The sequence below is a fragment of the Garra rufa genome, chromosome 11 (assembly GCF_049309525.1).
Source record: "Garra rufa chromosome 11, GarRuf1.0, whole genome shotgun sequence".
NCBI classification, from domain to species: Eukaryota; Metazoa; Chordata; class Actinopteri; order Cypriniformes; family Cyprinidae; genus Garra; species Garra rufa.
The window spans coordinates 19,592,797-19,606,120 of record NC_133371.1 but is presented as its reverse complement, the minus strand read 5'-3'; the positions used below and the strand labels follow the sequence as shown (position 1 = coordinate 19,606,120).

General features: G+C 40.3%; 1 protein-coding gene across 1 annotated transcript; it reads left to right on the top strand.

Annotated features, from left to right (window-relative positions):
• The first annotated feature begins 7,903 nt into the window (after positions 1-7,903).
• On the top strand, positions 7,904-13,080 carry uraha (urate (5-hydroxyiso-) hydrolase a). The gene is made up of 4 exons (XM_073850689.1): positions 7,904-8,190; positions 8,562-8,704; positions 8,893-9,028; positions 12,426-13,080. The coding sequence occupies exons 1-4, from the start codon at positions 8,143-8,145 to the stop codon at positions 12,513-12,515; spliced, it is 417 nt and encodes a 138-aa protein (XP_073706790.1). The 5' UTR covers positions 7,904-8,142; the 3' UTR covers positions 12,516-13,080.
• The last annotated feature ends 244 nt before the right edge of the window (positions 13,081-13,324 follow it).

Here is a 13,324-nt window from a genome sequence, read left to right as displayed (position 1 = left end):
ACGCATTATTGAAGACAATCAATTTTCAGTTAAAGGCAGTTCATCAATGAATTCAGTGATATCATCGTCAGTTCAGTTCAAATAGTATACGATATCGCTGGAAAATTTCCCCAACTAAGCAAGCCAGAGGCGACAGCGGCAAGGAACCAAAACTCCACAGGGGACAGAAATAGAGAAAAAAAAACCTTGGGAGAAACCAGGCTCAGTCGGGGGACCAGTTCTCCTCTGGCCAGACGAAACCAGCAGTTTGTACCAATGTCCGATTGTAGAGAACTCATCAGGTTCCTGTGGTGTAGCACCGATGGCGGTCTAGGTTGGCGAGGTCTTTAGTGATGATCCGTCTCTGGAGCTCATCTGGTTGACATCCACGGCTATTGAAGTCATCTCCAGGTAATGATCCATGATCTAAGCTGGGTACAGACTGGATCCAGGGGACTGCAGTGACCATCTGATCCGGATACAGGCTGGGTCTGGTGGCTACGTTGACCTCGGAATAAGAATGAAACAGACTAATATTAGCGTAGATGCCATTCTTTTTACGATGCAACGAGTGCATCAGATGTTATGGGAGGTGTTTTCAGTTCTGGTTGACCTAATTAATGCAGCCTAACAATCCTTTAACGGATTTGAATTATAGGAATGTGTTAATGTTTTATGTGTAAGCCAGGTTAAAGAGATGTGTCTTTAATCTAGATTTAAACTGGCAGAGTGTGTCTGCCTCCCGAACAGTGTTAGGTAGATTGTTCCAGAGTTTAGGCGCAAGATAAGAAAATGATCTGCCGCCGGCAGTTGATTTTGATATTCTAGGTATTATCAAATTGCCAGAATTTTGAGAACGCAGCGGACGTGAGGGACTATAATTCGATAGAAGCTTGCTCAAGTACTGAGGAGCTAAACCATTGAGGGCTTTATAAGTAATTAGCAAGATTTTAAAATCTATACGATGTTTTATAGGGAGCCAATGCAGTGCTGACAGAACCGGGCTAATATGGTCATACTTTCTAGTTCTAGTAAGAACTCTAGCTGCTCCATTTTGGACCAGCTGGAGTTTATTTATTAAGCGTGCAGAACAACCACCCAATAAAGCATTACAATAATCTACCCTTGAGGTCATGAACGCATGGATTAATGTTTCAGCATTTGACATTGATAGCATAGGTCGTAATTTCGATATTTGTTTAAGATGGAAAAATGCTAGAAAAAAATGCTAGAAATGTGGCTTTCAAAGGAGAGATTGCTATCGAATAGGACGCCTAGGTTCCTAACTGATGACGACGAATTTACAGAGCAGCCATCTAGTATTAGACTGTGTTTTAGGTCATTACTTGTAGAGGTTTTAGGTCCAATAATTAACACCTGTTTTTTCAGGATTTAACAGTAAGAAGTTATTCACCATCCAGTTTTTAATATCAGCTATGCATTCTGTTAGTTTTTCGAATTGATATGTTTTGCCGGGCTGCGAAGAAATATAGAGCTGAGTATCATCAGCGTAACAATGAAAGCTAACACCATGTTTCCTGATGATATCTCCCAAGGGTAACATGTAAAGCGTAAAAAGTAATGGCACTAGTACTGAGCCTTGAGGTACTCCATACTGCACTTGCGATTTAAATGATACCTCTTCATTTATTGCCACAAACTGATGACGGTCAGATAAGTACGATTCGAACCAAGCCAGTGCACTACCATTAATGCCTACATAATTTTCAAGTCTATTTAAAAGAATGTTGTGGTCAATAGTATCAAACACAGCACTAAGATCCAGTAGCACTAATAGAGAGATGCAACCACGATCGGTTGACAAGAGCAGGTCATTTGTAACTCTAATAAGAGCAGTTTCAGTACTATGATATGGTCTAAAACCTGACTGGAAATCCTCACAGATACCATTTTTCTCTAAGAAGGAGCATAATTGTGAGGATACTACCTTTTCTAGTATCTTTGACAGAAAAGGGAGATTCGAAATTGGTCTGTAGTTAATTAGTTCATTGGGGTCAAGTTGTGGTTTTTTAATGAGTGGCTTAATAACAGCCAGTTTGAAGGTTTTGGGGACATATCCTAATGATAGTGACGAATTAATAATATTCAGAAGAGGATCTATGACTTCTGGAAGTACCTCCTTTAGTAGCTTAGATGGAATAGGGTCTAACATGCATGTTGTAGGTTTAGATGATTTAACAATTTTATACAATTCTTCCTCTCCTATAATAGAGAATGAGTGGAATTGTTCCTCAGGAGATCTACAACGCATTATCTGATGCGATTCTGTAGCGGGCGGCTGTATGGTTACAATTTTATCTCTAATAGTGTCTATCTTGGAGGTAAAGTACTTCATAAAGTCATTACTGCTGTGCTGTTGGGAAATGTCTGCACCTGTTTCTGCTATATTTTTTGTTAATTTAACCACAGTATTGAACAAATACCTAGGGTTATGTTTGTTTTCTTCTAAGAGAGACGAAAAGTAATCCGATCTGGCAGTTTTTAATGCTTTTCTATAAGATAAGTTGCATTCACGCCAAGCAGTACGAAAAACCTCTAGTTTTGTTTTCCTCCAGCTGCGTTCCATTTTTCGTGCTTTTCTCTTTAGGGCGCGAGTGTGATCGTTATACCATGGTGTTACACTGTTTTTCTTAATCTTTTTTAAGCGCACTGGAGCAACTGTATCTAAAGTGCTAGAAAAGAGAGATTCCATAGTTTCTATTACATCATCAAGTTTTTCTGAGCTATTGGATATGCTGAGGAATTCAGATAAGTCAGGAAGATTACTTACAAAGCAGTCTTTTGTAGTAGAAGTGATGGTTCTACCGTACTTGTAGCAAGGAGTTGAATTTACAGTTTTAGCTATCTGGAGTATACAAGAGACTAGATAATTATCTGAGATATCATCGCTTTGCTGCAGAATTTCAACACCATTAACATCAATTCCATGTGACAGTATTAAATCTAGAGTATGATTTCGGCAATGAGTAGGACCTGACATGTGTTGTCTAACCCCAATAGAGTTCAAAATATCCATAAATGCTGTTCCTAATGCATCTTTTTCATTATCAACATGGATGTTAAAATCACCCACTATTAAGACTTTATCTGCGGCCAACACTAACTCGGATAGAAAATCAGCAAATTCTTTAATAAAGTCTGTATGGTGCCCTGGTGGCCTGTAAACAGTAGCTAGTACAAACGTCACGGCGGATTTATCATTAGCACTTGTTTCTCTGGATAATGCTATATGAAGCACCATTACTTCAAACGAGTTATATTTGAAGCCCTTTCTCTGAGAGACATTGAGAATATTGCTATAAATAGTAGAAACACCTCCCCCTTTACCTTTTAGACGCGGTTCATGTTTATAACAGTAATCTTGGGGGGTGGACTCGTTTAAAATAATGTAATCGTCTGGTTTTAGCCAGGTTTCTGTCAAACAGAGCACATCTAGCTTATGATCAGTGATCATATCATTTACAAAAAGTGCTTTCGTAGAAAGGGACCTGATATTCAATAAGCCAAGCTTTATCAATTGTTTCTCTGTATTATATATATTTTTTATTTGTTGAACATCAATTAAATTGTTAGTCTTGATTTGATTCAGGCGTTTTTTGTATTTTCTAGCTCGGGGAACAGACACAGTCTCTATAGTGTGATATCTAGGTGAAAGGGTCTCTATGTGCTGAGAAATAACTGATTTCTGTGACGTGAGGCGGCTAGCAGACGGTCGGTTTAGCCAGTCTGTCTGCTTACTGACCTGGGCCCCAGTTAGTCAAGTGCAAACGCTAAGACTATGTGCCATATTTCTAGATAGGAGAGATGCTCCACATCCGGAGGGATGAAGACCATCTCTTTTCAACAGGTCAGGTCTGCCCCAGAAACTCGTCCAATTGTCTATGAAACCTATGTTATTTCGTTGGCACCACTTTGACATCCAGCCATTGAGTGACCACAGTCTACTGTGTATCTCGTCACCACGGTAAGCAGGGAGGGGACCAGAGCATATTACAGTGTCTGACATCGTACTTGCAAGTTCCGTACAATAGAATCGCCAATTACTAGAGCACTTTCATCAGGTTTCTCAGTGGGTGCGTCACTGAGTGGGGAGAACCTGTTTGATGTTCTGATCGGAACGGAAGAGCGGTGTTTTGACCCGCGACTATGCCGCCTCAGAGTCACCCAGTTGCCCTGCTGCACGGGCGTTGTTACCGGAACCGAACAATGTACAGGGCTTTCTGAGCTAGTCGCATCCAAAACCGTATCTAAGGCCCTCACATTCTTACTATCCTCTATTAAAGTTTGGATGCGTGATTCTAGTTCTGAAATCTTCTCTGTCAGCCTGACTATATTCCTGCATTTATCACATGTATAAGGCTCACTGCTGACAGAGATAGATAAACTATACATGTGGCAAGCAGTGCAGACAACAATTGTAGGAGAAGAAGCCATTACTCACCGTGATTGTGGAAAGATTCCAACTTACCACTGTTGTTGTTCGAATTCCTGAAAAAAACGGCGGAACTGGCTAAAGGAGTACTTACGATATTAAACACGTGAGAAAAAACGTGAATGGAACGCAGATGACAAGCTAACCGGCTAACGCATTGCTAAAGATAGTAAACAAGAATTAAAAGCGTGAATGGAGTGCGAGTGGAAAGTTAACTGGCTAATGGAATGCTAACGTGCTGCACTCGTGATTATAGAATAAGGTGAACGATCAAATTAGTCAGATTAGTTTGATGGATAAGATTAGAAATCAAGTTAAGCTATATCTATCAATTTAAAACGGCAAAATTAACAATAAGATAGAGAATCCAACAGAAAACCGAAGCTGCAGGGAGCAACAAACACAGACCACTCTGCAGCAAGGCAAGGCAAACAGGAAGCAGGGAAAACAGCGAAACAGCGACACCCACAGGGTGACATCACATCGATGAATACCGCTCCCACGATAGACTGATTGACACTGGCATCTTACCTTAGACCCGCCCTGAATGAGCTGTAACAGTCCAATTACCATTGTTTTGTGAAGGGAATGCGGCTCCTGCATACCTGTGAACCCTTCTGTTTTTACCGTGATTCTCCCGTATTTTACCATTCTATCCCGCTATCATTCCGTTTAAATATTTTCCCGTATTTCTTCCGTATTTTTAATCTTTCTATAAAAAAAAACCCTGTGCATATTTTATATCTTTGCTACATTTGCCTCTGGTAAAACACCTGTAATTTGTATGGCCCAAACTTTATTATATGAATAACCATGTCCAGGGGCGGGGGGGTATGTTAGGACGATTCTAAGGGCCCATGCCCTTTAGGGGCCCCCAGAGATCTACTTTGGTGTGGTAGGGGGGGCCCAAAGTCATATTTTGTCATAGGGCCCAAAATTGCGAGCGGCGCCCCTGACCACATCAATATATCTTGTATGAAATGCATCCTTCTCACACAATGGACAAAAAAATTTTCACCCATTTGTCTCCTTAACTTGCCAGCCTACAACCCAGTGATGCTGCTGATATCTGCACAAGTAATACCAAGGGAAAGATCACTGGTAGAAGTGGGATGTAAAACAAATATAATACAATAACTTTTGACTCCAGGAGTCCCTGTCTTCCGTTTTTTGGTAACCAAACGTTGACAGGTATGGCTTCCCAATCTTCACATGTTCACATGTATCATTTGTGATCCAGCTTTTTATTACAGAATAAGTGAATGTAAGGTTTTTATTTTTCTTTGCAATGCCTTTCCTTATAACATGCTTTTAATAGTAAGTTTTGCAGCTAAAGTAAACAGTCTCTCAGAGCATGGCTCCTCACTCTACAGAGAGAAGAGAAAGGCGGGGTGAGCAGAGCTAATTTGCATTTAAAGGAACATCCAACAGAATTCCGATATAATACAAGGAAGCAGTCCAGAAGCAGTAAAGGGGAGGAGATGAGGAACACCTGGAAGGGCAATCAGACCCAGGTATGGGGAATATGGGAAATGGAGTCCAAAAACAATCAATATTCGGGAGAGGGTGCCCTCCGGTGGCGATCGGAGGGAGCTACAGAAGCCTGACTCATGACAATCTGATTACTTCTCCATTTTCTTTAATATGCTAAACTTTGCTATCAATCAATGCAAAGATTAATAAAATTACACCTGTAAACATTAGGAAAATCAAGTGTGGCAACATGGAGAAACGCGACAGTAGGATAATGTTAGAAAAGAAAATCATGAAAGCTGATCACATGAGGCAGAAAAACAAAGCTAAAAATATTCAACATCTCATACATCACAATCAACATCTATAAAGAGGGTCCTAATGCTTGCAATATAAGACCTCATACTGCTAGACAGACCTTCTTTTCATGTAAGTAACAAGATTAATTTGGAGATTAATTTCATGTTAATAAGAAGAACATTAAAAAGACACATACAATTTTTGCTACTCTTGACAGGCAAATTAACCCCAAAAGCAGCTGTGAGTGAACTGCTTTCTGACCTTTTTAGTAAAATTTATACTATTTGAATGACTGTCAGCAGGTTTTTTGGACAATCTCCACCACAGCAGTTTAGGAGAATAGCTACTATCGCTCACTTTGAGACAATTGACTTCTAAACTCAAGAGAACAAGAAACAGTACAATGCCTTAAAATATTCATGTCTGTCCTGACACAAAGTGTGTTTAGCTTCAGGAATGGTGTCATGGTGTCAAGTCATAATCCGTATTGTTAAAAGAGCTATATAAATAAAGGTGACTTGACTTGACTAGAAAATGTGAATGTAGGCCCTTTTTTTGTGCTTAATAAAATTACAGTTGAACACTTTAGTAACATGGACTACTTTCATGATGTTTTTACTACCTTTCTGGACCTTCAAAATGAAAGTTGCTTAGGCTGTCAATGGAGGGACAGAAACCTCTCAATTTTATTTACAATATCTTCAACGGCGTTCCGAGGATGAAGGAAAATCTTAGGGGATTTGGAACAACATTAGTGTAAGTAATTAATGAGAGAATTTTAATTTTGGGGTAAACTATCCCTTTAATGGGTAGCACTGCAAGAAGGCCCTTAGTTTGAGTCCCGGTTAAACCAGGAGGTCTTTCTGTGTGGTGTTTGTAAAATACAGTAAACATTGTAACATTAATATTGTGAAATGTTATTCTATTTGAATATATTTTAAAATGCAATTAATTTCTGTGATGCTAAGCTGAATTTTTCAGCATCTTTACTCCACTCTTCAGTGTCATATGATGCTTCTGAAATCATTATAATATGATCAATTATTATTATTATTAGTGCTCACTTATTAATAAAAGCTCTTTTTATTATCAATGTTAAAACATTTTTTGCATAAACTTTTTTAGGCTTTTTTTATTAATTAAAAATGTTAAATAATAGCATCAACTTGACAATACAATCGTTTGTAACATTATAAATGTTATTACTGTCACTTATAAACAATTGAATGTATATTTTGTGTATAAAAGTGTTCATTTTTATTAAACATACCATTTGAATGGTAGTATATCATGGTATATCTGCATAAATATTAAGTAGCACAACTGTTTTCAACATTGACAATAACAAGAAATGTTTATTGAGCCGCAAAACAGCACATTAGAATGCTTTCTGAAGGGATGTGACATTGAATACTAGAGTAACTGTGTTTAAGAAAACATCTGTAAAATCTAGTAATCTCAAAATCAGCCCTAATCTTGATGGTCTGCTATACTAAGAAATTTTTGTTGTTGTTGACATGATGTGTTTCAAATAGTGTATGAGGACAATTTTGCCATATATGTATATGTATGTACACCTTACAGTACTATTAATTTTGAAAACATTCAGCGCTCTTTGCACTGAGTTATCAGTGCAAGGCAAATTACCCAGAGGTCACTGGCTTGTTGTTTACATTTCTGCAGGCACACAGTCCACATTTTCAGTGAAGAAACTCTGAAATCAGACAACCAGCATTTGTGCTCATTGAGGACTGTGTATCGAACTGATTTAAATTTTCTTCTCACAAGACAGTCTTTCACGGGTTTCTGGGTGCTGGCTCATTTGTTATCTCACACTATACTGCCTCTGCTCATATTGCTGCTCTTTTTATTGTTCCTCACTGCAGTTCATATTTATTTTAAACCACTTGTGTGCAATACCACAAGACACACTCCAGATGAACAGACTTCAACATATCAGGAGTCATATTGTGTCAGCAGATAAGGTAAAATTATTTCTGTTTCTACATCAAACAACCAGTAATTAAATGTGTATAATAATAAAGTAAATAAGAAAGTACCTGATGAGCTTGAGTCAGTCACTAAATCGTGTTTTATATAACATAGTTATTTACAGTTTTTTTATCAAAATAATTTAAATGTGTACACATCACACCAATATAAAACATTCTCAATATTAAGAAATTTGAAATGGTGTGCTTTAACATTTGGTGTTGATTATGTCAAGCACTGTACTTTAATAGGTCTTTCAAATGTAAACAAGTTCGAGCAAAATTCCTATCATTAAGCTTCTATAAATGCTTTATAGTTTAACAGCAGCTGGTTTATATTGCATTAACATCACATTTTGCCACAGAATATGAACATAGCCACTACCCTGCCAAGCCCCCTCACAACTCATGTGCTGAATACAGCCCAAGGTGTTCCTGGAGCCAACATGACCATTAGCCTTCATCGCCTAAACCCCATCTCATCAGAGTGGAATTTACTCACAACAGGGTAAACAAATAATCAAAGTGTTGTGTCAAATTATTATGCTAAACTGTCTGATTCCACAGATTAAATGTCTTCAATTTTGTATAAACCAGACTGACTGTATGCATATTTAAGTTAATGTAACAGTTTTGTCTAGTAAACCAATTTTTTCAAAGTTCCTCAAGATGACGAAAATGTATTATTTTATATAGGATAACTAATGGTGATGGGCGGTGTCCTGGGTTAATCACAAAAGAAAGCTTCATTGCTGGTGTGTATAAAATGCATTTTGAGACTGGAAAATACTGGGATGCCTTGGGGGAGCCATGCTTTTATCCATATGTAGAGGTATGAGAAAATTAAACTTCCATTTTAAACAATTACCTAGGATAATTTGTTATTATTTTAGATGTATTTCTTGCAAATGTTCAGACACTTTACACCACTTTGCATATTTTGTCTGTCTCTCTTGCAGAGGAGGACAGTAACAAAGTACATTTACTTGATTAGGCTACTGTACTTACACTTTGAGTATCTGTACTTTACTTGAGTATTATTTATGGAAACTGTGACTTTCACTTCAGTACATTTGAAAGACAATTTTACATTATCAAAATACTTGAAGTAGAAAGTCGTCACTATGTAGCAGCTTTCAAAGTCAGTGGGTGTTCTGTCTAAAAGTTTTTTCCAACAGTCTATCAGCAATCAAGTGATTTTCCAGCGCCCTGGAGACCACTAGACAGAGATACAGGAACCACAGGATACAGGGGTGGTCTCCAGGGCGGATCAGGGAGCTCCAGAGGCCATGGCCGGGTAACCAGTCCAGGAGGCCATGGTGGGTCTGGGAGCTCCGGAGGCCATGGCCGGGTAACCAGTCCAGGAGGCCGTGGCGGATCTGGGGGCTCAGGAAGCCATGGCCGGGTAAACAGTCCAGGAGGCCATGGTGGATCTGGGAGCTCAGGGGGCCATGGCCGGGTAAACAGTCCGGGAGGCCATGGCGGATCTGGGGGCTCAGGAAGCCATGGCCGGGTAAACAGTCCAGGTGGCCATGGTAGGCTTGCCACGATAGACGGTGTTGACGGTGTTACCGGTTTTAAGACGCAACACCGGTGACATCACTTTTCCACCGTGACACTGTCCCCACATTTTTTTTTTAAGTATTCGTTTTTTTATTAAATATTTATTTGAATTAAATGGAAAATATAATTCAAAAAAATTTACTTAAGACGAGAGCATGCACTATAATTAAAAACTGAACATAGCCACAATGCGTCATATTTAATTTATCACGTGAGGAGAACGAGAGGAGTCGAATTTACAGAAAGAGAATGGCGGACGATTTAGTGTCAAAACACAATGCAAAAACGCCTGTTTGGCAATATTTTGGGTGTAGTGGAGGGTATATGCAGGTATACGGCGTATACCCACTTCTTTATCAGGCGGCTTTGCATACCCACTTCTAAATCCCCTCTGATGCGCATCATTCAGTAGTGTCCTGCATTAGCCAAAAACGCAGTCAGGACCGTGGCACCGGCTTGCTTTGAAATATATTTGATGTGCCTCCGCCCGCTCCATCTCCCGCACCCCACTAATTTAAATAAGTACATAATAATGAAAATAATATCTAACAAATAAAAAGAAGCCGTTTTTTTACGATCAGTAATTTCTTCTACCAGTGAACCCCTGTAAACGTATCAGTCCAAGGATCCAGTAAACAAATGCGTTCAAATAAGTTCAAAACGTCTCTTATAGAAAACCCGACAGATTTTTATCAGAGATTGCCGAGAGTCACGTCTAGGGGGGGGAATTTATAAATTAAGCGTATACCCACTTTTCCGGGCACCACTACACCAAATGCAAAAAGGGAACCTGAAAACATTAATGAAGCAATCTGCAAACTTTGTCGTCCATTCAAACAATTGACGCCGAATTGCCAATTCCCGCAAAACTGAAAGTGAAAGTATAATACGCACGCATTTATTATGGTGCGTTCACACCGCCCCAAACGTAAGCGTCAGTTGCGGCAAGATTACATGTATTTAAAAGCAGAAAAAAAGAGAAAGGGAAACCCCCACCCCCCACGGTGATACCGGTATTACCGGTGTTGTCACATGTCGATTAACCGGTGGGGAAAATTCCTCATCGTCACAACCCTAGGCCATGGCCGAGTAAACAGTCCAGGTGGCCATGGCCGAGTAAACAGTCCAGGTGGCCATGGCCGGGTCAACAGTCCAGGTGGCCATGGCTGATCAGGGGAGTAGCCCCCCCCAAAAAAAATTTTCTTGGGGGAACCTAGGGCATAGTCCACCCAGGAGAGCACAGAAGGGCACGCAGGAGAGAGCTCCGGCTCTGGAGGGCACGCAGGAGAGAGCTCCGGCTCTGGAGGGCGCGCTGGCTCTTGAGGAGCGGGCTCTGGACGGCACTCTTGAGGAGCGGGCTCTGGAGGACTGGACGACCCCAGCGGAGATTCTGGAGTGCTGCGCGTCTTCAGTGGAGACTCTGGAAGAGCAGTCACTGGAGGGCGCTCTGGCGGCGCAGTCACTGGAGGGCGCTCTGGCGGCGCAGTCACTGGAGGGCTGGGCGGAACCAGCGGAGATTCTGACTTGACGGTAGCCATCTTGGGTGCAGATTCAGGCTTGGCGGCCATCTTGGCCGGGGACTCAGGCTTGGCGGCCATCTTGGCCAGGGACTCAGGAACGGTGGCCATCTTGGCCAGGGATTCAGACTTGGCGGCCATCTTGGCCGGGAACTCAGGAACGGCGGCCATCTTGGCCGGGAACTCAGGAACGGTGGCCATCTTGGCCAGAGATTCATGCTTGGCGGCCATCTTGGCCAGGGACTCAGGAACAACGGCCATCTTGGCCAGGGATTCAGGAACAACGGCCATCTTGGCCAGGGATTCAGGCTTGACGGCCTTCTTGGCCGGGAACTCAGGCTTGGCGGCCATCTTGGCGGGGAACTCGGAAATGTCGGCCATCTTGGCAGGGAACTCAGGCACGGCGACCATCTTGGCCAGGGATTCAGGCTTGGCGGCCATCTTGGCCGAGGATTCAGGAACGGAGGCAGTCTTGCGTGCAGACTCTGGCGTGGTAGCCATCTTGAGAGCAGATAATAACATGTCGGCCAACTTGCTTGCAGACTCTGGCACTGATAACAAATAAACAAAACCGGGAGCAAGAAATGAGCATAAGACTAAACAAACGGAAGTGACATCAACATTGACCGACAAACGGGGAGTGCAAAGACAGACTCTTAAATATACTGAAACGGGGGCGTGGTCACAAACAAGATAACAGAATAACGAGGGGGAAATACAAATATGGGCATAGACTGAACCAACTAAGAACAAACCAAAAGGGGAAGACAATGACTAAACCATAAGTACTGGAAACAGAGAGGGAAAAAACACTAGGAAAACAGAACAAGACAGGACAAAATACTGACATTTGTCTGATTTTGCTACATTTTGTAAATAAAAATATTACCAAAAAAGCCACAGAAGAACTGTTGTACGTCTTCTAACAATACGCAATAGTTGTTCCACTTGAAGCAAGTTAAAGTACAGTGAGAGCGATTAGCATTTTTGAAAATTTTAATGTCATATAAATCAGGTGTGTTTAATAGGGGCAATATTTAAAATATGCAGACCAGTGGGTCCCCAGAACCAGGATTAAAAACCACTGCTTTACAGTCCTAATGACAACTAGTGTGCTAATTATTATTGCATTTCTCTCTCTCTCTCCAGGTTGTCTTCACCATTACTGATCCTTCACAGAAGTACCATGTCCCTCTGCTCCTGAGCCGTTTCTCTTTTAGCACATATAGAGGAAGTTAGATGTAAAGTTCATGCATCTTCCAGTGCCTATGCACAATAATGTTTTCTCTACTGTGGTAACACTTCATAAGTGTTCAGATTTTGTTGATAATGAGTTGATAATTTACTAAACATTAATACACATTTGTAGGTGATTAAAATAATGCTAACATTACAAATTTGTTCTAAAAATGTCACAAACAAATCATTATTAAATACGTAATTAATAGATATATTATGAATCACTTATTTTATTTGATGCCTTGGTATCTTGATACACATTGGTTAATCATGAACAAATAACAACCAAAGGTCCCACTTTATTAGGTGGTCTCAACTACTATGTACTTACATTTATTCTCCCAGAAATCGGAATTTGTTAATTTTTCAGACCATGACTCTGTTTATGGTATTTAACACTCATAATTGTAGGCCTATATTTTGAAATTTCGGTATTGATTCTGATTACTTTCATGTGACTGATCAAGCTATTATATGATGCAAGTATGAGTAACAAAATGCTTTCTTTGTGTCCAGATTTAACTAATGCAAAAACTTGCACTTCAAATAAAAAATATGTCTTTAATGATGTCTACATATATATCCAAATTCAAGTAACTAATTATGTGGGAATCCAGCCACTAGGGTGACGCATTGCTGCCATCTTTTCTCGTAATAAAACGACATATTATTATGTCATAAAAACAAAATGATTTTCCCATTATAGAAGATATATGGTTACAATAGTTTATAAATGTGAGCAAGCTAAGGGATTGTCCGCGCTGCTGTCGCGCAAGTATGAGGGGCCGTATAGGCCATAATTATTGAAA

Excerpts from the sequence above, each read along its gene's own strand:
- uraha (XM_073850689.1), top strand. The coding sequence starts at position 8,143 with ATGAACAGACTTCAACATATCAGGAGTCATATTGTGTCAGCAGATAAG. Across the intron at positions 8,191-8,561 it reads ATATTGTGTCAGCAGATAAG|AATATGAACATAGCCACTAC; the intron begins GTAAAATTATTT and ends ATTTTGCCACAG. Across the intron at positions 9,029-12,425 it reads GCTTTTATCCATATGTAGAG|GTTGTCTTCACCATTACTGA; the intron begins GTATGAGAAAAT and ends CTCTCTCTCCAG.